Source organism: Brienomyrus brachyistius, chromosome 9, assembly GCF_023856365.1.
Source record: "Brienomyrus brachyistius isolate T26 chromosome 9, BBRACH_0.4, whole genome shotgun sequence".
NCBI lineage: Eukaryota > Metazoa > Chordata > Actinopteri > Osteoglossiformes > Mormyridae > Brienomyrus > Brienomyrus brachyistius.
In genome coordinates this window covers 9,062,646-9,086,372 of record NC_064541.1, presented here as the reverse complement: position 1 = coordinate 9,086,372, position 23,727 = coordinate 9,062,646, and the positions used below count along the sequence as shown (strand labels likewise).

At 46.8% G+C, this 23,727-nt stretch overlaps 1 protein-coding gene across 4 annotated transcripts in view; it reads left to right on the top strand.

Moving 5' to 3' along the window:
* col14a1a (collagen, type XIV, alpha 1a) overlaps nucleotides 1–23,544 on the top strand; it is a 76,586-nt gene extending 53,042 nt beyond the window's left edge. For 2 of the 4 annotated variants that reach the window (XM_049026408.1, XM_049026407.1), the window contains exons 35-50: nucleotides 2,063–2,221; nucleotides 3,085–3,162; nucleotides 4,713–4,799; nucleotides 5,785–5,838; nucleotides 6,617–6,712; nucleotides 7,311–7,364; nucleotides 9,280–9,333; nucleotides 11,505–11,525; nucleotides 12,079–12,132; nucleotides 12,421–12,492; nucleotides 14,828–14,863; nucleotides 15,334–15,400; nucleotides 15,631–15,819; nucleotides 17,735–17,812; nucleotides 19,637–19,792; nucleotides 22,293–23,544. In XM_049026408.1, the coding sequence (XP_048882365.1) occupies nucleotides 2,063–2,221; nucleotides 3,085–3,162; nucleotides 4,713–4,799; nucleotides 5,785–5,838; nucleotides 6,617–6,712; nucleotides 7,311–7,364; nucleotides 9,280–9,333; nucleotides 11,505–11,525; nucleotides 12,079–12,132; nucleotides 12,421–12,492; nucleotides 14,828–14,863; nucleotides 15,334–15,400; nucleotides 15,631–15,819; nucleotides 17,735–17,812; nucleotides 19,637–19,792; nucleotides 22,293–22,579 (1,542 nt within the window). In that variant the 3' untranslated portion in view covers nucleotides 22,580–23,544. Of the gene's footprint in view, nucleotides 1–2,062; nucleotides 2,222–3,084; nucleotides 3,163–4,712; nucleotides 4,800–5,784; nucleotides 5,839–6,616; nucleotides 6,713–7,310; nucleotides 7,365–9,279; nucleotides 9,334–11,504; nucleotides 11,526–12,078; nucleotides 12,133–12,420; nucleotides 12,493–14,827; nucleotides 14,864–15,333; nucleotides 15,401–15,630; nucleotides 15,820–17,734; nucleotides 17,813–19,636; nucleotides 19,793–21,752 lie in introns of all 4 variants that reach the window. The other 2 variants (XM_049026410.1, XM_049026409.1) reach the window with 2 other exon arrangements.
* The last annotated feature ends 183 nt before the right edge of the window (nucleotides 23,545–23,727 follow it).

Sequence of the window (23,727 nt, the reverse complement as noted above, 5' to 3'; positions counted from 1 at the left end):
TATAAACAATTATTCTATTTATTTGGCCTGTGGACCTGTAATGGCTCCGGTCATATTAGTATGAATGACCTTGCTTCTCTGATTTGCTGCCTGTTTGTGAGATCATCAAACAGGGAGTCACTAATCATGATTAAGGGAGACTCTTTGTGTTACTAATGACTTTTTGAACTCTATGCATGGAAATTCTGCCCGTGTTTGTGATTTGGTTTTTTAATGGGAAACCCCCGCATGCCCCCATGTGGGGATTCCCGAGTTTATCAGCACTCGGCTGGAACCGATTTTCAGAATGTAAACCTGCGACGGCGAATCCGATCCCCCAGACATCGCCGAGCGGCGAGTAGCGCACATTCATCTGGGATGTTATGACAGATTTTTAAACACGGCCCTGGTGGCGGTAATGAAGGTCCCCTCGTGTCTTCAAAGCCGTCCCCATTGCTCCGGAAGCTTCTCGATGGTGTCTCCACATGTCTTATAGGCCTGTCCTCTCAAGGGTGAGTGTTAGAACATTCTCAAGTTAAGATAAGTAAACCTTTGTCTCAGAGTCTTATAATTCGATTATAGAGGATGCCATAATTAATTAAGCTGCTAGATGACCCCTCTGTTGAATGGGCATTGTCGCCTGCTTTATCCCCAAAAGCAAGAAGAAAAAAATGTTTGTGCGATAACTACTTTGTAGTTGGTGTCGTCCTGAAGAAGGTCATCCATGATTTCTATTCCGGTCCCTACGTGTGCCTGCGGACAAAAACGCAGGGCGCCCGTGACCTCGTACGTGGAGGGAGGTGTCAGTGCCCGCCAGCCTGGTGCTGTCAGAGATTCCCCCCCCCACCTACCCCACACCCCCCCAAATTGAAAAAGCAAACGAGCGCCGGAGCAGGGCGAGGGATTAATCCTGCAGCCGGGACATATCGGGAATACGGCAGGCGGCATGAAATGGGACCATGCATCATGCTGGCACCGGAATTATAGCCAGGATTGATCAGGAGGAGAGATGTGTCCCAAGGAGCAGGTGAAGGAGGAGGAGGTGCAGGGGGCGGGGCTGGCCCTGGCCTAAATGTCATCGCTATCTCCACACCCCATTCAGCCAGACCCTGGACCGTAACTCTCGCCTTATTTCCACCTTCCCTCGGACGCTTGTAATCAAAAGAACTATGGCCAAGGGCCACTAATTTGCTCCCCAATCTGTCTCTTCTCTCCCCCCTCCCTCCAGGGCAGGCAGACATTTAAATGGAAAAACACGTTTTCCCTAAGAAGCCACGAGCGCACGTTGACGTGACCTCAATGCGGCATGCGTTAGTGTTGAGAATTAAACAGTTGGGTGTTCCTGAAATTCGATATTGCTCGATATGTGGCGTACGCAGTTGCATGATAATCGGAAGGTTATGTTAAGGTACTTCATTTGTATTATACTAGGAGTTTGGTGACATCACAATAACAAACAGGCCAATGGGAATCCTGGAGAGCACAGCAGAATCAGGGGCATGTGAAGAAACGATGTTTATATGGGTACCGTGATTCCATGTCCACAAACCTTAGTTCTGGAAATGGGACCACTTTTTTGTGTGAACCTTGAATATTTGAATGGGAACATGTCGTTTGCGTTGAAATAGTTTTAATACAATTGAAACGTAGGTGTATCAATGCATATGAATGGATTTTAGAGCCATAACCTGCAGCAGCTGGAGAGAACTGAGTATTTCCATCCATCCATCCATCCATCTACTGATCCTTTGATCTAATACATTCTCTTTTTTCACAACCACAACTCCATCATTACTTAGATATTTCATCCATCCATCCATCCATCCATCAATCCATCCATCCATCCATTAATTGTTCCAACGTCCAGTTTTTCATAATCACTTGTTCATTGTACTTGATATATTCATCCATCCATTCATCCTTCCATGCATGCATGCATCCATCTCTCCATCCATCTGTCTATACCACCATCTATCATCCATCCATATATCTATGCATCCATCCATCTATTTTTTCATAAGCACTTTTCCATCATCACCCAAGTATTTAATGCACTTGTTCCCCCCCCCACGGTCCACCGTAGCTGCACCTGGCTGTCAGCCAGACGAATGTGAAGGTAGTCATCGATTGCAAGATTGCTGCGGAGAAAGCCATCGGTGCTGCAGGGAACATCACCACGGACGGTGTGGAGATACTGGGCAGGATGGTTCGCTCCCGTGGGAAGCGGGACAGCTCAGCCCCGGTAAGCACAGTCAGGTGTCCATTTTCCGGCATGGCTCTCGAACCCCATGGTCTCCACCATCTTCCCTGAACAAATCCATGGATTGTCTGTCAGCGATGGGCATGTGGGATCCCTGCAAACAGCCCTGTTGAGCTTAAATGTCATGAGCAGAGATTATGTAACGGGCACTCTTTCTGGAGAGTCTAATAGCAAGCATGATGTATTGTCTGTGCCATACCCAGAATGCACTTCTCAAAAAAAACCTCCACGTTTGGAAATCCTGCAGCCTATGTGATTGAATGACTCTGGAAAACTCAGTTTCGCAATTAATTTGCTGCGGCAGCATCTGGACACGTTCCACCGCCTTTACTAGCAGCCGGTCTGCTGTTCGGACTTATTTAACGCCTTGACAGCGGAACGAGCTGATGACGGGACTTTTTGTGTCGTGGCTCGGTGCAAAATATTAATGGCCGTTTTGTAAGGGCCCCACATTTAAAATGGCTTTATTCAGCATTCAAGAACAGAGGTGTAAATCAAAATGAATCGAGAAGCACTTGGCGCAATAATCTTGCTGTAATGATTGAAATAAATGTGACTGGATTTGTGTTGTAGAATTTGAAGTTGACCGTTAAGTATTGTAAAATTTTGCATGCCCATATATAGTATCATCATTTCGTGAATGTGATTAGAATGAAATGCACCATTTCCAGTCTGAATATTGTTTTTCACCAGTGGATTTCATGGGATTATTCTACGTTATTCTAGAAATTTCTATCACTTAACGCTGTGAGTTTTTGTTAGATAAGCTTAGTGGTGTTTGCATGTGCACACGCACGGGATGGTGATCATCATTCTGTCATCTGTCACCTCGTCCCCCCCCCCAGTTCCAGCTTCAGATGTTCGACATCGTCTGTAGCACCTCCTGGTCCAGCCGAGACAAGTGCTGCGAGTTGCCAGGCCTGGTAAGATTGAAGCCAAGTGACTCCCACCCAGCCATGCTGTCATGTCCCCCGGACCCTCTCTGTGGTCACTGTCAGATGTTATAAGCCTCCCCAGGCATCAAGTGAAGCCGGTGGTGCTTACGACCACTCAAATCACGCATCAATCATTGCACAACGTACTAAACAAACATCTACTTTAGATGCAGAAGCAGCATGATCTCTAGCTATGATCTCCCAACAAAACTTGCTAGCTAACGTTAACGATAAATGCGACAATAAACAATTACTGCACGATGAACTTCTACCGTGTTTAGGAGAGGCTGAATCAGCTAGAGCACTAACTATGATCTCCCGACTCAACTCGCTAGCTAAGGTTAACGATAAATGCGACAATAAACAATTACTGCACAATGAACTTCTACCGTGTTTAGGAGAGGCTGAATCAGCTAGAGCACTAACTATGATCTCCCGACTCAACTCGCTAGCTAACGTTAACGATAAATGCGACAATAAACAATTACTGCACAATGAACTTCTACCGTGTTTAGGAGAGGCTGAATCAGCTAGAGCACTAACTATGATCTCCCGACTCAACTCGCTAGCTAACGTTAACGATAAATGCTATCATGAAAAAATCATATCCTAATGGCGCCAGAAAAACCCAGAAAATCAGACATATTGAGTCTCCGATAGAAAATTTGCCCAAGCTAGCCAGTTTCTTCACCTCAAACAATGACACCCCTGATGAGGATGCAGAAAGCTTGTGGGGCTGTAGCCTCCTGCCTGTCAGACTCCATGACATTTATGTGTGAAACTCAGTCTCTCTCTTTCCATCTCGATTTCATGGTATAGTGAATCGAGAATAGAGGTACTTTCTTCAATCCCATGGAGAAATTGGGTAGCTTTTATATATCCCATCTTGATCTCCACGACAGACCCGGACACTTGTACATACAGGCGAGAGAATGTTTGGGGTTCGGAGTGCAGGGCTAGCCAACGTTAATCAAGCCTGCCGCAGTTGGGGGCAGAAGCCTTGGTCGAGGAGTGTCCGCAAAAGCATCAATAGCATTTGTTTAGCATTATTTATCCCCCACCAGGCATGTGAGATGTGTTTTGCTAACCCCCTGATGGTAGTTAGAGGGAGGTCCTGCTGATGGTGAGGATGGTGTAAGGGGATGTGTGTAAGAAGGTTTTGTTATTCCGAGCTCTTTTCTAAATGTCCCCCTTCACATCGAGTTTTACAGTTATTTTAAGCTCGTTGCAGTTCTTGGAGTACTAGATGTTGGGTTCTACAAAGGCAGCTGGATGGCTTCTAGAATGATGGAGACACGTGAGTCCCTGAGGATTCATGGGTTCAGCCTCTGAGGTTCAGTCACCTGTGAATTGCAGCTTTCTTTTTTCCAACCAAATTTCATTCTAATGGATACCATCCTCACCCTCTTAGCTGAATTGGCCCTGGTCTTGGGTAAAATGAGCTGGGAATTGGCTGCTCAATGTTTGGGATGTTCTCCTCATCCAGTCCTAGTACCTCCTCTGGGCTCATTGCTGCATCACTTTCCACTGTGTTCCAGAGGGTGGAGGCAGACTGCCCAGCCATGCCTCACGCGTGTACCTGTTCCCAGGACAGCAAAGGTCCTCCTGGGCCCTCCGGACCCCCGGTAAGGATCATCCATCCACCAGAAGCTCTGAGAGATTAGAAAAAAAAAACATGTTGAGAATGGAACACAGCTGTCCGTCCAGATCACGGACGCTGGTCAGCAGCTGCCCTGAGTGACGTCTATATCATCGTTTACGAGATGAAGGAGTGATCGCTATATTATTCTACACTGACGTATCTAGCGGCCACCACAGAGTGGTAAACATCAGTCTGAAAGGGGTGATGAACCGGCACATTTGTAAGAGGTAGAACCTGATATGTCATCCAAACAAATTAGCTCATTTGGAAGGTGCTGTTATGTGCACAGAGAGGGAAAATGTCTCTTTGGTGCTAGCAAAATCTCACGCTACATAAACAAGTTGGTAGTTGACATAGTAATCAAACTGTTGCAGATAAATCAAAGAAATTTGTCGCTTCCATCTGTCTACGCAACTTCAGCACCACAGACGCCCACTCCCGCATCCGGTGGGCTTTTTGTAGACTTATTTTTATATTCTGCTGATTTTTTATTTATGCCAGTGTGGGTTTAGCGCAGTGCGCTGAGGCCCTGTGCCTCATGTATTAAACCCCTGAAGTTTAACAAGCTGTTAACAGGCTAGTTGGCAGAAATATATATATATATATATTTTGTAAAGGAAGGATATGACCGGGTTATAAAGGGAGTGAATGACAAGACCCGTGAGCAATTAGGGTTCTCTTGTAGAACTATCCCATTCATTATTGGTGGCCCTCTCAGGTGTGGGCGGAGCTACCTGTATCTATTCCTTTGCTGTGTTTTACTGAATTTTTGAATCGGTACTCTAACAATCTATATTACACAAAGCAGATCTTACCGTTCGATTTCAGTGTTAGTTTCAGTTTCTGGTGTCAACATTCAGGAACACTAACCGGCGACTTATTTGTGAAAATAAAAAACATACCGTGAAACCACACAGAGCTGTCAGTGCGGGTGGCTTGACCGGGCCGCTCTCTTCCCCGAACTGCAGGGTGGACCTGGACAGCGAGGCACGAAAGGAGATCGAGGGGAACAGGGGCATGTGGTAATGTATAATCAGCCCGACTCCTTCTGTTTATCTAGTATCAGGCAGACAAGGCCACCCAGGGACTCGTATTCTGGGAGGATCGAAGCACGACCGCTCGGATAAAGCTGAGGAACTCATAAATATATACAGTATACACAAGGTTTTATTGTGGTTGGATGGGGCCCCGGCCCCCACCCGCAGCGTAATCCCTCCATCCAGCACTCACATTAGTGGGGTTGCCTCTGAAACCCCCCCTCAGCTCTCACTATGGCCTATTTGAACTCTGGACGTGCAAACTCTGTTCCGTTTCCCCCCCACCCGCCCTGGCTGCTTCACTCAGTGCTGAGGCTGCACACTGTTGCTCTTCATAAACCCCACCCCCCCAACACTTTACAAAATAGTCACAGCTGTCTAACGTTCCATGGAGAATATATTCCCCCACAGTCCGAATGAACAAATCATTGTCGTTATCTAATTTCAGTTGTGTGCCATATGGGCAAAATCAGTATGTGACAAACACTCTTATGTAAACTCCTGTGACGATCCACAAAAAGAAGATTCAGGCAGGTTTGCTGCGGCTTGGTGTTTTTTGGTAGGCCGAAGACCCAAAAACCAGCCTTATCTGTATTTCGTCATGTAAACACGTTTTTAACAAAGACTCTGCACAATTTTAATGTCATGTGCATGAAAAGCCTCCAGATGGGGTTATCGTGGGGTGGCACATCATTCCCAGAGCGGTGTGGACATTCCCCTCGGATGCAGAATGATTGGCTGCTGGTGTTGTCTTCTGTCACAGGGGCCTCCAGGACCCTTAGGAGAGATGGGAGTCCCCGGCCCTCAGGGACCCCCCGGTCCCCAAGGGATCAGCGGAATGTCCATCCAGGGGCCCCCGGTGAGTTCATAGTGGTACAGTCCAGTCATGTGTCCTTTTACATGGAGCCTCTTCAATGGTGGCCCAGTGATCCTCCAATCGCTCCGATTGGTTTCTGCCTTGGAGTTTTACATTGTACAGAGAATGGCAGGGGGTCTAGTGGAAGAATACAGAAAACTTACATTAGTGATATTTTGCCCCTAACATTCAGTCCTGCGCATATGACCTAAAAATTGCCTTCATGGAATATTAATGGTGGCATTTTTTTGCAATTGTTTTGAAATAGAAATAGTGGCATGTATTTAAGTGGAAATAATAACTTGCTTGTTCTTTGTGAGAAACACACAATAGGCCGTTATGAGAGTTCTGAGGCTGCTTTCTCAGATGGTCGTTTCCAGGGTTACCACTGCTGAATCACGGGCCCCGCAGAATGGAGGTCTGGGGGTTGCAGGTTTTACCAGAGCAGGCAAATGTGCCCGAGCGGTGGGGGGGGGGGGGCTTCCTACACTCACCCCAGAAAGTCGAGTGCAGACCTGGGTGTCACGGGAGGGGGCTGAATAAGCGATTTTTCTCTCTCTCTCCCTCCCCCCCTTTCTCTCTCTCTCTCTCTCTCTTTCAGGGTGATCCTGGGGCCAAAGGAGAAAAGGGAGAAGTGGGTCTGCAGGGGCCACAGGTATGAATTCTCCATCACATTCTCGTTTAACACAGTCACACCTTTTCTTTTTTTAATGTAATGGGGCAGAAATCGGGCTTGTTGATTCGCAGAAAGGAGCATCATTAGCCGTCACATGTGGCCTGTCCGGGGTCCCTGCCCTGGGTAGACGGCTGGGTAATGAGACAGCTGGGCCCCCGTTCAGAGATAAGAGGCGTCACGGCGACGGGGGGCCTGCCACACCGTGCCTTCGCCAGTGGGGGGGGGCTGACAAGCAGTCACATTTAAAAAACAGAAGAGCTCACAATGAGCTGAAGCCAGTATTAATCATCAAAGCCAGCGCAGTGTGTGTGTGTGTGAGAGAGAGAGAGAGAGAGAGAGAGAGAGAGAGAGAGCGAGAGATGAAGACCATCCAGTAAAGGAACACGGAATGCATCGGCCTGATATTTCAACGCTCTGCTGGCTTTCAGTGAGCCTGAGACTCGCTCCCTTTTGTGGCTTTGGGGGGGGCAAATAGGGTGGTGTGGGGGGTGGACTGAGCCCCTAGCCAGCCTTTCAGCCTCCACACCATTCAGCTCGCAAGCCTTTCATCCTTTCACTCACCTCTCGCTTCTTTAGAAATAATCGGACCTCATCGTTGATGTTTTTTTTTTGCCGACCTACCAAACAGTGACATACCCGCCCATACCCCCCCCGTGGCACCATGCACATTGTGGGTGTGTTCAGCTTAATAATTCATAAGAGATGTAAATTACTCATGGAATTGGGTTATGCAGTGATATTTGTAACTGCACCCTCTGTCAGCTGGAGGAAAGCATTGCACTTGGTTTTCAAAATGACAAAGGAAAAAATAAATATTACGTATTAATCAGAATACAGTGGGTATGGATTTGTATGCAGTTTTTATTTTGAGCCAGTTTGACAGTTCACGGGTCTGGGTACCGATCATTCAAACACCAAATAGTCTATCAGCAGTGGGTCAGTGGCCAGCTGATGCTTTGGGTCCTCGGCTCTCCATACCTAAAGCTCATGGTCTTAAAACACACACATGACCCAAACTACCTTGTATTTGCAAATCGGATAGCACCTGTGCTGGTGTTAGTGCATGGTCTGTGCCAGGATGCCCGCTGGGCTTCCCCTGTGGGATTTATACCCGTTATGGGGGCTGGTATTGTCCTGGCACTGGCCATTACGACACAGATCGCCCTCGTTGTTTGGCTGCTGCGTCACTCACAGCTCCTGTGCAGGTCCACAGAGGTCCAAAGTACCGTCACTGCATCAGCACTTTCAGAATGGACCTGGGGAACATGCGACCGCTATGAAAACACGGACGCGTGGTTTATTCGAACATCACGTTTGGCTGGGGCCCCTGAGATTTGGCGGCCCCCTGTTGACCGTAAGCAGTCACTACACTATTACACTAAATATTAAATAAAAACATTTCTTATTTAGAAGATTCTGAAGCAGCTTGTTCTGCTAACCAGCTAGTTAGCTATGATCTTCCGCCTCTTCTTGTCAGCTATTTGTTTAGTTTTTGAAACACCTGAGGGGATGCGGGGGACCTTGATATGACAATTCAATTGTGGCCCAAAATATAAAAACTCTCAGTCAGGCTCAAAGGCCTTGATGATGAGTGTACATCCACTATGAATTTGGTGCTTTAGATCTCTGAGAGTGAACCCATTTACACAGAGCCACTTAGCGTCGTCGCTGTTCAGCTAACAAGGCCGCCTGGTTGACTCATGAGAGGAAGGTTTCGAGAGTCTAGAGAAGAGACAGTTAACATGGTGTTTCCAGCCACGTTCAGCCGACGCTAAAGGTCACATTTCTTGTTACAGGAAAAAACGGTTTTGACATAATTGTCACATTGGGGGTGTGTGGGGGGGGGTGTTGTTAATCCATGAATGAGTCATATTCTAAACTATTAATATTTCAGGGTGTCCCAGGACCCTCTGGGGTGTCGGGACGAGACGGTCCAAGCGGACAAAGGGTGAGTGGGCTAATGGACCTGGGGGGGGGGCAGGTGTAGAACATCAATCAATCAACCCGAGCCATAGCAACAAGCAACAGGTGGAGAGAATAACAGGCACAAAAACTAGGGATTTATAACAAACACTGAAACTAGGAAACAGTAACCACACTGGGAATTGCTACACCAGGATAATTTACAGAACCAAAATAATAAAAACAAGAACAGAATGAACAGGAAAACAGCAGGGCAGCCTATAAGGGGAAGACAGAAAAGAGAACAGGAAACAGTGAGGAACAAAATTAATAAATAAAAATAGGCAGATGAGACTAACCTGCTGCCAAACCTTGAACCCACAACTAGAGAGTAAACAGTCTCTGAGCTGCTGCACGTTTAACCCACTGAGCTACATGGTGGTTGGGGAAACAAGAGAAACACAAGGGTTTGACTGGGAGTGACTAGACGGGATGGCCAGCGCCACATGCTGGCCAAACGGGGAATTGACACAAATTGACAGGATGACAGTCAGGGCCAGGAGAGGCTGCAGTTTCCCCCAGCAGGTGAGTGTGATGTCGCTGGGGGTGACTGTCCTGTTTATAAATGAATTATTGAGTGTCAAAATGCCGCTCTGTCCCTGGGAATCAGTTACCCTGCTGCCTGTTTATTGAGCCATAATTGATGCTTCTATTTACGATATTTTAAATATAAAAATAACATTTTTTTTTTTTAGTTGGGCTAAGTTTAGTTTTTTAGTTCACAGCTTTACTGCAGCTACAGACTGAATAATGCCCTCTGTTTCTGGATTTATGCGGATGCTCCTGTAAGTGACAGTCTGAGTTGCTGGCAGGCTTGAGAGCAGCCTGATTAGACAGCAGACAGGCAGTGGTCCAGACGGCTAAGCCACTCCCTCGTGCAGCCCGGCTCTGCTATACGGCCTTAAATCTGATCAGCAGAGCATTAATAGTAATACAAACAAAGACTCCATCATTCTCCTGTCTGATCTAACAAATTACAGATTTGAAATAGTTCAGGTTTGGTCTCCCAAGCCTGCGCTCGGGCTAGAATAAATATAAAAATGTCACAAGAGCTTTTTATGCCTTCAGAAATGCTTTGTGACTTCTGAAAAGGATAAAATGAAGGAAAGCAGGAAAGCCACTATTTTTTAAAATGCATTTTTAAGTTTGTCAATTGGTAATTACGAGTTCTGATTCTCATAAAAACATGCTGCGTCTGTCACCTCCAAGGCGAATGAAAACTTCTTAAAAGTAATTTTTCTGAGTATTTGTAAGTGGTTTGCATGTACGCTTTACTGGTGAAATGCTTAAATATGCCATACAGCATGAAGAAATAGTTCATTGAATCAGTTAATTGGCATATTAATTAAAATGAGGATTAACATTTAGAATTAAGACAAATTAATTTTCTTGGAAACCTTTAGCATACGTTTTATTTTTGTTAAATCATTTGTAGTGTAGTGCATTCGGACCATGAATGTAATAAAATCGAATGAACGTAATGTCGCTGGCTTTGTGGACCAGCGCTGTGTCCCTGGAAGCCATAGTCTCAGCGTCCACAGATGAACCAAAAAGGAGGGAAACAGACACAAAAGAGATTTGGAGCCACGAGACAAAACTCTTTTTTTTATTATTTGTTTGAGTGGAAAATAAAGGGAACGCCAGTGGGATTTGCCAGAGTGTTTCTGGCTTAGCTGCTCCTCTGTCGCCGTGGCGTAACCCTTACCGGGGACCACCAGAAGACCTGGGAGAAGACCACGGCTTTGGTCATCCTGGACCGACAAGGAGATCTGACAGAAGGCGCTCCCCTGCCCTCAGGAATGATATGGAATAAGCCCAGTGTGTTATATTTCAATTCTGAACTAAAATGAATCAAACTGCTCTGGAGGGCGGTGGTACAGGAGGGTGGGGGGCCCCTTCAGTGAGAATCGGCCCTGGAGCGGCCCGGCCCGCGCAGTCTGCCGCGTCAGCTCTCGGCTGCGTACACACACTATGGTTTGGCCGAGACTTATGAGGCGTGTTTGCGGGTTCATGAGGCCCTAGTAGTACTTAAAAAGCTTATGGTCTCACGAGGACAAAGGCTTCTGGATAAATAGAACCATTTATTGTTATTATTGGGTTTTTTGACGGAGCACTGCTTGGAATTCATGTGTGTGTTTTTTTTCTTGTTTAATCTAGTTTGCGTGGGATGCCAGACAGGTTCAGTATTCGCTAAGCAAGCCCATCCTCAACATGCCCATCCTTTCATACCTGTTTTCTTAATTTACTCATCTGGCCATTATGAGTTCTGCAGTCATCCCATAGTTTGTCCCGCCCCATCTTCTCTCAGCGTCTGGACGACGCACGTCGTCTCGCAGATTGATTATTGTTGTCTAGTTAGATAGATTAACGACAGGAAGTCAGGGCTCATCTGGGAGCCGCGGACGCCAGGCTCCCAGAAGTCAGCCAAAGGGATCGTCCCATCTGCCAACATCGGGCCGCCTTCGCCGTCTCTGTGTAGCAGTGTCCGTGTCATGTGACCTAGCTGGCTTCATGGCAGCCGCAGTAATATTTCCCGTGCTGTACTAACGGCCTCAAGCCTGAGAACATGACACCATTCGTTGGGTTTTTACTGAACCATCCATTTTTCCTCATTTGCGATTTCTGTCCGTTTTCATTTGTTCTCCCTGTGTTGAAACCCATTCTCACTGTTTAGAACCCACCAGCTGTTCTGTTTAGGTCACATGACTAACATCTGAATTCTGACTTCCAGGGGCTGTCAGGGAAAGACGGCCCTACGGGACAGCAGGGCCCCCCAGGTCTGATGGTGAGCATCGATGTTACGACATGTGTCGTTCTCCAATAGCGTAGATTTTGTTCCTCGACGACTTAAATTCTGCTCCCTGACCAGCTGATTCATCATGTTGGAATTATCTCTCAACCGTATTTTTTCTCAAATCCATGATGTTCTGATTTGCCCTAAGTATGAATGCTGAATATCCCATAAATCTGCAGTAATGGCTATGTTGCACCTTTAAGGAGAAGGTGCAGACAGACCAATGTATCTCCAAGATGTAGCCATTATGCTTCTTTTCACACTTCTTCACACCAAAAGGGTTCCCCTGGAGCTCCTGGATCACCTGGGTCACCTGGACCCCCAGGATCGCTGGGTGATCAGGGACCACCGGTAAGTCAAGAAGTTGACATACATTCTTCTACTGCCTCATCTCTCCATCTTGTCCTGTTACCTGGGTTACTGACCTCTGCAGTTTGCTCCAGAGTGACTCACCGGGAGATCATCCACAGAAATCCATCCGTCCCTCTGCTCATTTTTCATAAGTGCTCATCTAGTGCAGGATCCCGGTGAGTCTGGAGCATCTCCCAGAAGTGGAGCGCGCGATTCAGGGGCCAGTCCATCACGCGGCACATGTAGACACGTCAAAAACCAACCAGAGATTTATAGACACCGATCCAACTTCAAGACGAGTACCTGGAGGAGGCCCACACAGTCCTCACACACTCATATTAAATCCTTCTCTTTTTTATGAATATGTCTCATCTTTACTATATCATCTTTTTACTGTTACTGCAGTTTCAGCACATAAAGCTCACCTTTTTCATGATGGACCCATTTCCTTCATGTAGAAGTTCAACATAGCCGGCTGTTACATTAAATACCTAATTTCAGGACTGTCATTTCCATTTGCGGTACCAGTAGAGCTCGGTCTGTTCCTTCTGATCTACTTCCACGTCTACCTGTCAAAGGGGTCATCAGTGAAACTGGTATACTATCCATCCATTTTTCAAATCACTTATCCTACTGGGTCGCGGGGGGTCCGGAGCCTATCCCGGAAGCAATGCGCACCAGGCAGGGAACAACCCAGGACGGGGGGCCAGCCCATCGCAGGGCACACTCACACACCATTCACTCACACTAGCACACCAATGGGCAATTTAGCAACCCAAATTAGCCTCAGCATGTTTTTGGACTGTGGGGGGGGAACCGGAGTACCCGGAGGAAACCCCACGACGACATGGGGAGAACATGCAAACTCCACACACATGTGACCCAGGCAGGGACTCGAACCCGGGTCTCAGAGGTGTGAGGCAACAGTGCTAACCACTGCACCACCATGCCGCCCCACTGGTATACTATTAAGACTGAAATGGACCCTTCCAATCCTTTGGCACAGACATCATCTGACTGCATTTTATCCCTTCTTGGGGTTTATCTTGCCCCGGTGGTAAGCTTAGCTTTTCTGCTCAGTTAACCTCACACTTTCAGACCACCCCAGTGATGAGTTCAAGGTCAACCGGGGTCAGAGACAAACCGCTTTCTATCAGTGGGGACTCATCTCTCTTTCAGAGCCTCCCAACCAAGGGGCTGTTGGGTACCAGAGGGGCCTGCATCACACCATGAGTACGCATGAGGATGGTCAATGTGTCATCCTGCCTCTGCCCGTAACCCCCCCACCACCACCTTAGACGTGATTTACTGGCCCTCTTCCACCTCCCACACCACACCGAGATAAGCTGGAGAGCCTCTTGACAGCTCGGTTATATGACTCCAAACCATCATCTTTAAGGTCCTGGCACAAGAGGCCCCAAAACACTTGAGCGTTCATCACACAGCGCTACAGTGTGGTCCCCCCCAGCACCGAGAGACCCTCAAAATATGTTTTTATTGCAGCTAACCTTGTTCTTCAGTCAAATCCTTCAGTGTGGATTCTGGACCAGACTGTGAAATATTTGGCTTTTTTTCTACTGCACCAGGGAAAACTGACTATTATTGTTGAGTATCATTAACAGTTGACGTGACAGTATTTGATACCTGTTCAGGTTGCGGCCTCTCTCTCTGCCGCTGTGTGATTCCCGGGCACCGTAAAGCCATCCTCCACAGAGCTCGTGCATAAAATTCAGACGTCTGCAGGCAGCAGCTTGATGCCAGCGGGAGCAGCAGGCGAGCACTCCACACTGGCCTGGGACCTGTTTTCCAACGTCCTCGTCTTTGTTTAGTTGGAGTCCGTTGCCATGGCAACGCCATGGGATATGGAGGAGTCGAAAAGGGAGGGGCCGTCTCAGCCCATACACTACATCCTCCCCATTCTGCTCCCCCAGAAGGGAGTCTAGGGGCGGAGGTTGGGTGGGAACAGAAAAAGCTCCTGACTCAAGGCATGTCCATCTTGCCGTGGACCTGCTTCTCCTTGGGGTGACGCCTCCTAGCTCCCACCATTCCAGATGCTGTCAGGCTCGCGACGGGGCCTAGTCAAAGACACCCGTTTAGTTTAGAGACTCATCCTGGGCCATCCAGCACAGGATCCCAGACAGCAGGGCGACAAACTCACTTCCTTAAAGGAACACAGATCTCCCTGAGCCCATTGCTTCCTGGTGACCCATACTGAAGATCCATGCTGCTTTTCCCCTCTCCATTCCTAACAGGTGTGATTCATATGAACGATTTATAAACAGCTTCGCACACTTCATTCCTTATGATACTGATGCAATTTTCTTCTTGCTTCCAGGGTCCTGCTGGCACTAAAGGTGAAAAGGGGGACCGGGTAAGTCTGGCATTTTGCCGAATGGCGCCGCTAGTTAGTCAGAGCCGAGAATCAGCAATTTACTGTCATTTGGAATCTCATTTTTTAATGGTAATAGCTGTTCGGCATCAAAGGGATTAAGCGACAGACTGATATGCTCCCTGGGTAAAATTGCCGCTGGGCTCACGGCAGCGTTCCTGAGCTTATTGTCCCACGGTGCTTCCCTTAGCTGCTGTAGCGCTCATGCTATTGCAGGTGCGACAGCTTGTAACCCAGTAGGGGAAGCCTTGCAGGTAAAGTTCATCCCTGTTGTTAAAGGGACACCTTCCTGAGGTTTCTAGATAGAAGTACTTTATTTATAGGATTCTATACTGAAGTGGCTGTAAAATGCACAAAACAGTTGTTTGGCCATATTTTTGAAGGCTGGCAGTTTGTTGACTCCAGATCGGCCCTGTTCTGTCTGCTTGGGGCTGGTCATGTGTGTTTTACAGGGTGACATGCAGTCTCAGGCTGTTGTTCGGTCAATCGCACGGCAGGTCTGTGAGCAGCTGATTCAGAGTGAGTCGCGGCCTGCTTCCGCCATGTATTTCTCCCACTAAGAATGTTTAAATGCTATCTCATTACATAATACCTCAGGGATCTATCCTCAATAAACAGCATTATTTTCAGTAAACATCCTTTTTTCAATTTTTTTCATCACAAAAACAAATATGAACCATCCCATCTTTTAGGAGCCCTGGAATGTTTAAAATGGCTTACTGACCAGCTCAGCGTCATGCCCCCTACAGGTCACATGGCACGCTACACCTCTGTTCTCAACCACATTCCCAGCCAGGCCATCTCGGTCCGTGCCATTCCGGGACCCCCTGGTGACCCAGGCCAGAGAGGCCCCCCAGGTCCCCAGGGTGAACAGGGGTCTTCTGGCAGACCCGGGTTCCCTGGGAGCAACGGGCAAAATGGTCAACCAGGAGAGAGAGGTAGGATCTCTCAGACAGAGGAGGTGGAGGGAGCATTTGGAAGTGGACTGGAGGATCCTCGTTTATAGTCAGGGCCTCCCAAAAGGGGGAGTAAGGGGAAGATTTTCAGGGGTCCAAATACTAGGGGGCCCGTGAGTGTGGATAATGGAAACAACTAAAGAAACCATAAAATAATAACAGCAGGGAACAGAGCAACACAGGGAGTAGGACTAAGAAACAAACAGGACTCCTAACACACATGAACAATGACAGACTGAAGAAGTGAGTGAGTGCAGGCACTTAAATACAATAGGCAACTCGGCTAATGAGAGGGGCAGGTGTGGAACATCACACAGTTAACCAATCAGTGGCACGGGGCAACAAGCAAGCGACAGGTGAAACAAATGAACAAGTACAGAAACGAAGGAACCAATCAGACACTGAAACTATGCAAAATAAACATTAATTAAATTAATTAATTAAAATACACCACTCAGATTATACACATGGAACAGAAATACAAAACAAAAGCAGAACAACATACAAGCGGTGAAATCTTTCAAGGGAGACAGATATAAAAACACAGGGCAAGAGATACTCATTAATTACAAATAAATAGATGAAGGTAGCCTCAAACTGATGACTAAGAGCGTTGCAGGACTTCATGCACGCTGAGCCCACTGAGCTACATGGCAGCCCGGGGAGCAGGGCAAACACATGAGGGCTGAAGAACAGAAAGGGGAAAAGCAGAATGACCAGCAATGTTTGCTGACCAAATGGGGAAAGGTCACAAAGGGAGGGGTCAGAAGGCACCGACCCTGATTCAGTTAAGTATATAAAAAAGCATCAGTTATAGCAAAAGCCCCCGATGGCCTTTTACACATGAAGGTGGATTGATGGCAGCTCAGGCCATCCAGATAAACAGCATGGTCTTGATATGTGTGGCTTTCTGTATTCTCTGCTGTCTGCAGTAATAGGTACATATATATACGATTAGCACCAGGGTTCCTGAAGCACATAGATATGTGAAGTCATGTGGAAAACAAGCACAGCTGCTATTCACACTACTGACACCCTGTGTTTGTGGTTCACTCTGCCAGTTACATCAGTTCAGATCTTGTGACGTTTTGCACCATTGCAGATAGGAGTATTTGTTACAATGCATCAAGCCAGGAGTAACACGCTTAATAAGGTCTCTGATGCCGCACTGTGCTTCTGCATCAGAGGTCTTTCAGGTGCTGGCGAAAGCCGCTAGATAGATGCACAGTTGGCCTGTTTAGCCTCCCTGTCAGCTTAATCCAAGGAAGCGGCATTAGCACCAAACATCGCAGATGCAGTTTCGACTGATGGAGCGAAGAAAGAGATGATTTCGGTGCCTCGTTTATGGGGGGCTGAGCGTTTCACGCCTTGGTGCCTTCAAGATCACGGTCATTTCGAGATGGTGCCGTTGAGGATTTGCACTGGCCGGGAGGGTTTATTATCTGTTATTTTCATGGAGGGGAGATGAAGAGCAGCCAAAGAGAGCTGGAGTGGTGCGTATGAGCACTCGTGGAGATGTGAGAGCAGGAAAATTGGATAATGGCCAGTGGGATAAACGCTGAAATGGTGTGTTGCATGTAGTAATGGCAGAAATGTAGACAGACAGATAGACTGACAGGCAGGCAGATAGATAGACAGACAAACAGACAGACTAACTGCTCGATCTGTCCTGGCTTCTCCTAACTCCAAAGTGTATTAGTTGATCATTTCAAAGACCATAAATTGTCTTCCCATTCATTCAATATAATGTGTTTCACGCACTAAACTATGACCCATGGATGTTGTTTTTTTTTTGCACTCTAAATGGTTCGGATGTACAGTATGAAAGTGGAATGAAATCCATGGTTTTTGGGATCAAAGCAGGTCTCATAGCCAATATCCCTGTGTCTCTGAACAGGTTTACCAGGGGAGAAGGGCGAAAAGGGCAGTCCAGGAATAGGCAGCCAAGGCCCCAGAGGGCTGCAGGGCCCCCCAGGTGAGAACCACGCCTCTCCGCACCACGCAGCCATGCCCGGCAGCTCCGGCACAGGGGAGGGGCTCCATAATGGGCCGCCGTCTGTGCATTTTATTATGTTTAGCATAGTATCACAGCTACTAGGCAAAATCAGAGACATCTGTACTGGGCTTGTTTTAATACACACTGGGACTTTTGTTTATTGAGTGTTTTCTGAAAATGGAAAATCTGGAAAGCATTTAATGCTGGATCTTGGGAACGAACAGAACATTTTTTTTGATGCTTTTGATTTAGCAGCTGCTGGATTCACGTATAGAATATGAAGCAGAAATGAAAATAATGTTTTCAGTAAAACTCATCATTTCGCATCGATTTTTTTTCGCCCTAACGCAGTAGAATTGATCTTCCAAAATGTCAGTGCAGGGCACTGCAGTTGATTGCAGTTAAATCAATACTTCTCGCTGACGAAAATTTCCTTGACGGCGAGAAGAAAAGGCATTACTACTAAAGTACTAAACAAGGCAACATGTAAGGATTGTGCAAAGTGATAGATGACTCAATGGAAGCTAAAGATAACATGGATATCATAAAGAGGAAAAATACAAGCACTTTGCAGTCGTGTGTGTGGAAATTTCATTTTCTTGTCGTCCCCTGAAATGCAACTGTTGTAATGCGTGGTGCAAAGCTGCAGCCTTGCGATTAGTTCACTCTGGGGTTGTACTGTAAAGCAGATGTGTCATGCCTGTGTTTGTTTTCTGAAAGCAAGGGTCTTGGGAGAGTGAGGCCCCCTTGTGGGTGGAGGCCAAGCGTCATTTTCTAAAGAATTGAGGCCAGCAACAGATTGATTTTCCATGATATAATGAGTGAGCCAAGGCGGGTTGGGTACCTCTTTAAGGACATGCCCCTGGTCTGCATCCGCTGGAGCTGTTCCTTCTGAGCACATTCAAGACAAGCTTGAAAAATGTACACCTCCCAGCTATACATGAGTAGTCCTTTGGAGGAACGGGAATCAGAGTTTGGCAGATGAAGTTCTGAGCTGTCCTACGTAGCTTGATGGCACCAGGAGAAACTGAATGACAATCAATGGATGGACTGAAGCATTCTGTGTCACATATTCAATGCTCTAGACCAGTGGCTCAAGCAACTACGCCCGTGTCCATTACTTGATTAGTAAATGATCTTCTGGTTCAATAGGACTTAAATGTCGAATAGCTTGGAATGTTCAGTGAGGGGTTGGGGAACCACTAACCATCTGCTATGGTCATTTTGAGCCTCCAAGTCTCCAAGAACCCAGTCATTCCCACATATAATAATAATAATAATAATAATGATAATAATAATAATGAAGCAGAAGCATGTTTCACTAGACATGCTATATAAGTATTTGCTTAGCACAAAGAATGCTGCCATGCTGATTTACATGTCTTCATTAGATAAGCTGGTGTTTACCAAAGCCCCTTAATTTCCTTTTTTAGACGCGTCTAGCTCAGACCTCTGATCTGTCATTGTGCATTAATAATTTAAAATATAAATAAAAACACGCCACGGATGCCTGTTCAGAGGCAGAGCAGTGAAATGACCTTGATTGCCCGTATGATTTTGATGCTGCCATTAGGCAGGCTGACCCCTCCGGACAGGCACCCCGGTGGAGTAGCATTTCATGTGCAAGCTAACCTTCAGTGAAACGCCCGGCTGTACAAATGGCTAATGTGTTGTATTGCGTAGCTCATACATGACAACCGAGTCAGTGAATAATGGGTCCGTAATGTGAGCGTCTGTGCAGGTTGGTCATGGTAAGGATCTGACCCTTGTTTTGGTAATGTTACCCCCCTCCAAACTCCCCAGGATCCCCAGGAGAAGGGAGACTGGGAAGCCAGGGCCCTGTTGGAAGACCTGGTAACCCGGGAACCCAGGGCCGGCCAGGCATGCCGGGTCCTACTGGTCCTGCTGGTCCGCCTGGATACTGCGACCAGAACTCCTGCCTTGGTTACAACATCGGCGGTAATTATTCCCTGATGCAAATGCATGTCTGGGCTCTGACGCAGGCGCGAACACAGGCTGATTATATTTAAACATGACTCACATGTCTGACACAGGCGCAAACACAGGCTGATTACATTTAAACATGACTCACATGTCTGACACAGGCGCGAACACAGGCTGATTACATTTAAACATGCAAACATGGCCAGAGTGTAGCTCACTGGCAATCTATGCCTGTGTCCGGACGGATGTGGGATTCAGTCCCATGACCAGCAGAGTAATCACATCGCCAGTGGTCCCTTGAACAAGGCCCTTAACCCGAACTGCTGCAGGGGCGCTGGGTTCTGGCTGACCCCACTATCTCATCCCAGACTATCCTCAACTGCATGTCGCTTTGGACAAAAGCATCTCATAAATAAACCGAAACGGGCAGTAGGCATAAAACTCTGCATCTCACCTGGTCCCTCCTCCTTGCTGAGCTGGTAGTTAGTGGATTCTCCTTTCACACCATGAATGCCCTTTAAGGTGGCCAGCTGATAAGTCAAATGGGTGTGAAATAAGGTTATGCTTTGAAGGGACCAAGGGGGCTGTGAGCAGTCCGCCTTAAAATGATTTTCAAGAATATTAGCAACACTGCTTGACTTAGCTCTCAACTGTCTTGTAAAACTGCCGTTTCCTAGCAATCGCAAGCTGTGAAAACAACTGTAATTGTCCATATAAAATATTTTTTATTGCTATCAGACTTCTTTAATGTTGAAACTTGCAGTTCCATGACTTTTTTTTCCCTGTTTCACTCGAAGCTCGGGGGGGAGAGTGCAAGGTCTTAGAACCTTAGCTGTCCGATGGAAAGTCCTGTTAGGTGTCTAAAAAAAGCCAGCGAAACTAAACACCACACCCCCTGGCTAGATGTATTATCTTATAGAGGATTTCTGAAAACGCTTTACAATATATTCCTTCACTGACTGTAATTGCAGGTATGTTAAAAGACATTTAGGTGGCAACTTTCTTCCACTAGCTTTCAGTCTTTTTTCAACGGCATGGCTTAACATTCAAAAGTCTTTCATGCTCTGTCTTCACAGAGCACTGAGTGACACAGTAAAGTATCACTTGGGAGTGTTCATATTTCTGTCCAGGGGAAATGAAGAATTTTTGCCACTGTGCTACTTCATTAAAAAAAAAGTCCGAAATGCATTTTTTTACTAGCTAGCAGGCTAGTGTTCAGTCTTCTGTACTCAGTCTTCATTTAACTCACCTCAGACGAGTAGATGAGCTTTTCCAGCGCCATTAAAGTCTATATACATTACGAATATCTGTACATTGTGGAGTGCTGTGGCTGAGGTAGGTACTAGACTTGTATTGCTGCAAGCTACACCAGGACTTCAGAGATGCTATCCATGTTCGGGAGAAGAAGATCTAAATATTCTTACTTAATCTATTAGCTTCATATCCATGGTATTGATTAACCAAAATGTTTGTGTATTCTGTATTAAAAAGGTAGCTGTTTCAGGATTAAGGATGACTTCAAGGGATAGCTGATGTTATTAACAGTAATTGTTATTGATAATTGATATTAAAACCCTTAGGGTATTCCAGTTAGCATTTTGAAAAATATAAACAATGTATTTAAATACGCAACAAAACTGCATTCTGTACCCTAAAGCCCATGAAATGACACAGTGTCTTCATATGAATCCTGTAAACTTTTACCTGTAGTGCAAATGAACAGCCAAAACCTACTAGCCTTCATCGAATAGCTAATAATGAGCTATTCTAGAAATGCTAGAGTTCTAGAAAAGTCTAGGCTTTGTGTCTTAGGTAGGAGTCACAGTTAGCATCAGGAGAGCTGCGACCGGTGGCTTGTCTGGATGTGGTAATTGTAGAGCAGTGTACCGACCTGACTCTGCCTACTGACATCGCTGTCTTTCTTTCTTTTCTGTCTGTCTTGGGCTCCTCTCCCTGTTGCTGGTCCTGTCTGAAGGCCCGCAGCACTATGAGAATGACTACTGAGCAGCGTATTCTGTATGCCACCCACGCTGTCTCGCCCCTGACAAAAACACGAGAGAGAGAGAGAGAGAGAAAGAGAGACTTTATCCGGAGTGGCTGTTAAGTGAGGAGCGTTTATTTCCCGCTCCGGCCACCTCTAGCTGCCCATCATCATCCCAGCTGACTTGTGTTCCTTTACCCGCCACGAGCAAGCTGCCCGCATCTGTTGCATGTGTGTTTTAGCGCGTTGTTTACCTGCGACGTCGGCTCTGATCGCAGCTTAATCGCTGTTCCCGCCACTGCTACGGCTCGGCGCTCTAACCCCTGCCGCTTGGCTGGTGCTTTGCCTTGCCGATGTCTGTGAATATCCCAGGTGTGATTCTTTGCTCCTGTGCCCCCTAGCTGGCCCAGTGCTGTCAGTAATGTGCCTTTGTCTCTCTGCTCTGTTTGTCACGCTAACCCAATGGCTATACTCGGCGGTGGCGGCTAAACGGTGGATATGATGGTGGCCCGTCTGACCCCGATGTTCCCATAGTACAATTGGCATCCAACTCCTACCAAACCTATGAGCCCGAGGGCAATTATGACGAGGAAGAGGAAGACGAGTACCAAGGCTATGGCGGCGAGCCAGCTCACTACTTCCAGCCCGGAGGTGCCCCCGCCCACCACTCCTCCATCCCGGCTGATGACACCGTCGCCGAGCTGCATTCCCCCGGGATCCAACGCTTCTCCAGGAGCACGACCGGGAGGAAGACGGCCGCAAACCACAAGGAGCCACGGCCACCAGAGGGAGCTGCTCCGGAGTCGGATACCCTGAGCTGATGTGCTGGAATCTGCCGATGGCACCGGAATCACCGCGCGATTACAAAACGTCACTCTCCTCCACCCCCTACCACATTCTGAGGGGTCTTGGGCTCTGTTATCAAGACCGAATCCCAAAAGTGCCTGATATCTTTATGTATATGTTTTTTCTTTCCTTGGGGGGGGGGACAAGTGGGTAAATCGATGGGGAGATGTCACACTTCAATATATCGGAGCGTGTTGCATGTAACCTGGGAGTGAGCCGGGAGGTTTACCGTGAAGCATAACCGGCTTGTGATCTGTTTGTTCATGTGCTGTTAGCCTCCTGAATGACCATCTTCAGCATCGTCACGAGCATTTGCACACGCACGGTTTGCTAGTTTATCCTTCACCTCTTTTCCTTCATCCTGTCTTTCAGCATTTTTTATTCCTTCCACTCACCTTCCAGCATTTCCTAACTGCTTATTTATTTGGAAAGTTTCACACCCCCACTGTAAATTTGTACTTTTTTTTTTTTTAAGGTGCCAATAGAGTTTAAGTTATTTGCGGTGCCACGTTTCAAATGTACTTTAAAATATGGTAAAACCTTGAGAACCAAATGTACTCATTTCATAAAAACAGCTAAATACAAAAGAAGAGCCTGACAACCTGGTGTTTGTCCTCCACGCATTTGAGAGAAACAGTGTAAAAATGTGACATGTTGAGTCTTAAAAAGTCCTGAGAACAACATGCACCATCTGTGGTCGAGTGGATGCAGGCAAGGTGCCGGGGGGGGGGGGGGGGGGGGGTGACACGTGACCCCTGAAGAACTGTTTTCCTGCCTTCTTGTGGGAGCTTTTCACTGTGGAACGGTTGGTTTTCCCAAAGTGTGAAAGGGATGCCGGAATTTCTCCACCTTCGGACCGAGGAAGTAATTTATTTTTACTTTATCATATGTTTTGTAACCAATAAAACTAAGGTATGACCACAACTGCTTCTGTTATTCGATAATGTCTTCCCATAACACTTAAACTCACAGTACACAAGAGAGAAAGGGCCACTGCAAAACCTTCTATTTAATAACAAAATATTACATAATATGGGGAGCCGTGTATGGCTCGGTTTCTTAGGACTGTGTGCCAGAAGGTGATTAGAAGATCGTAGGTTCAAATCCCAGGGTGAGCAGAGTA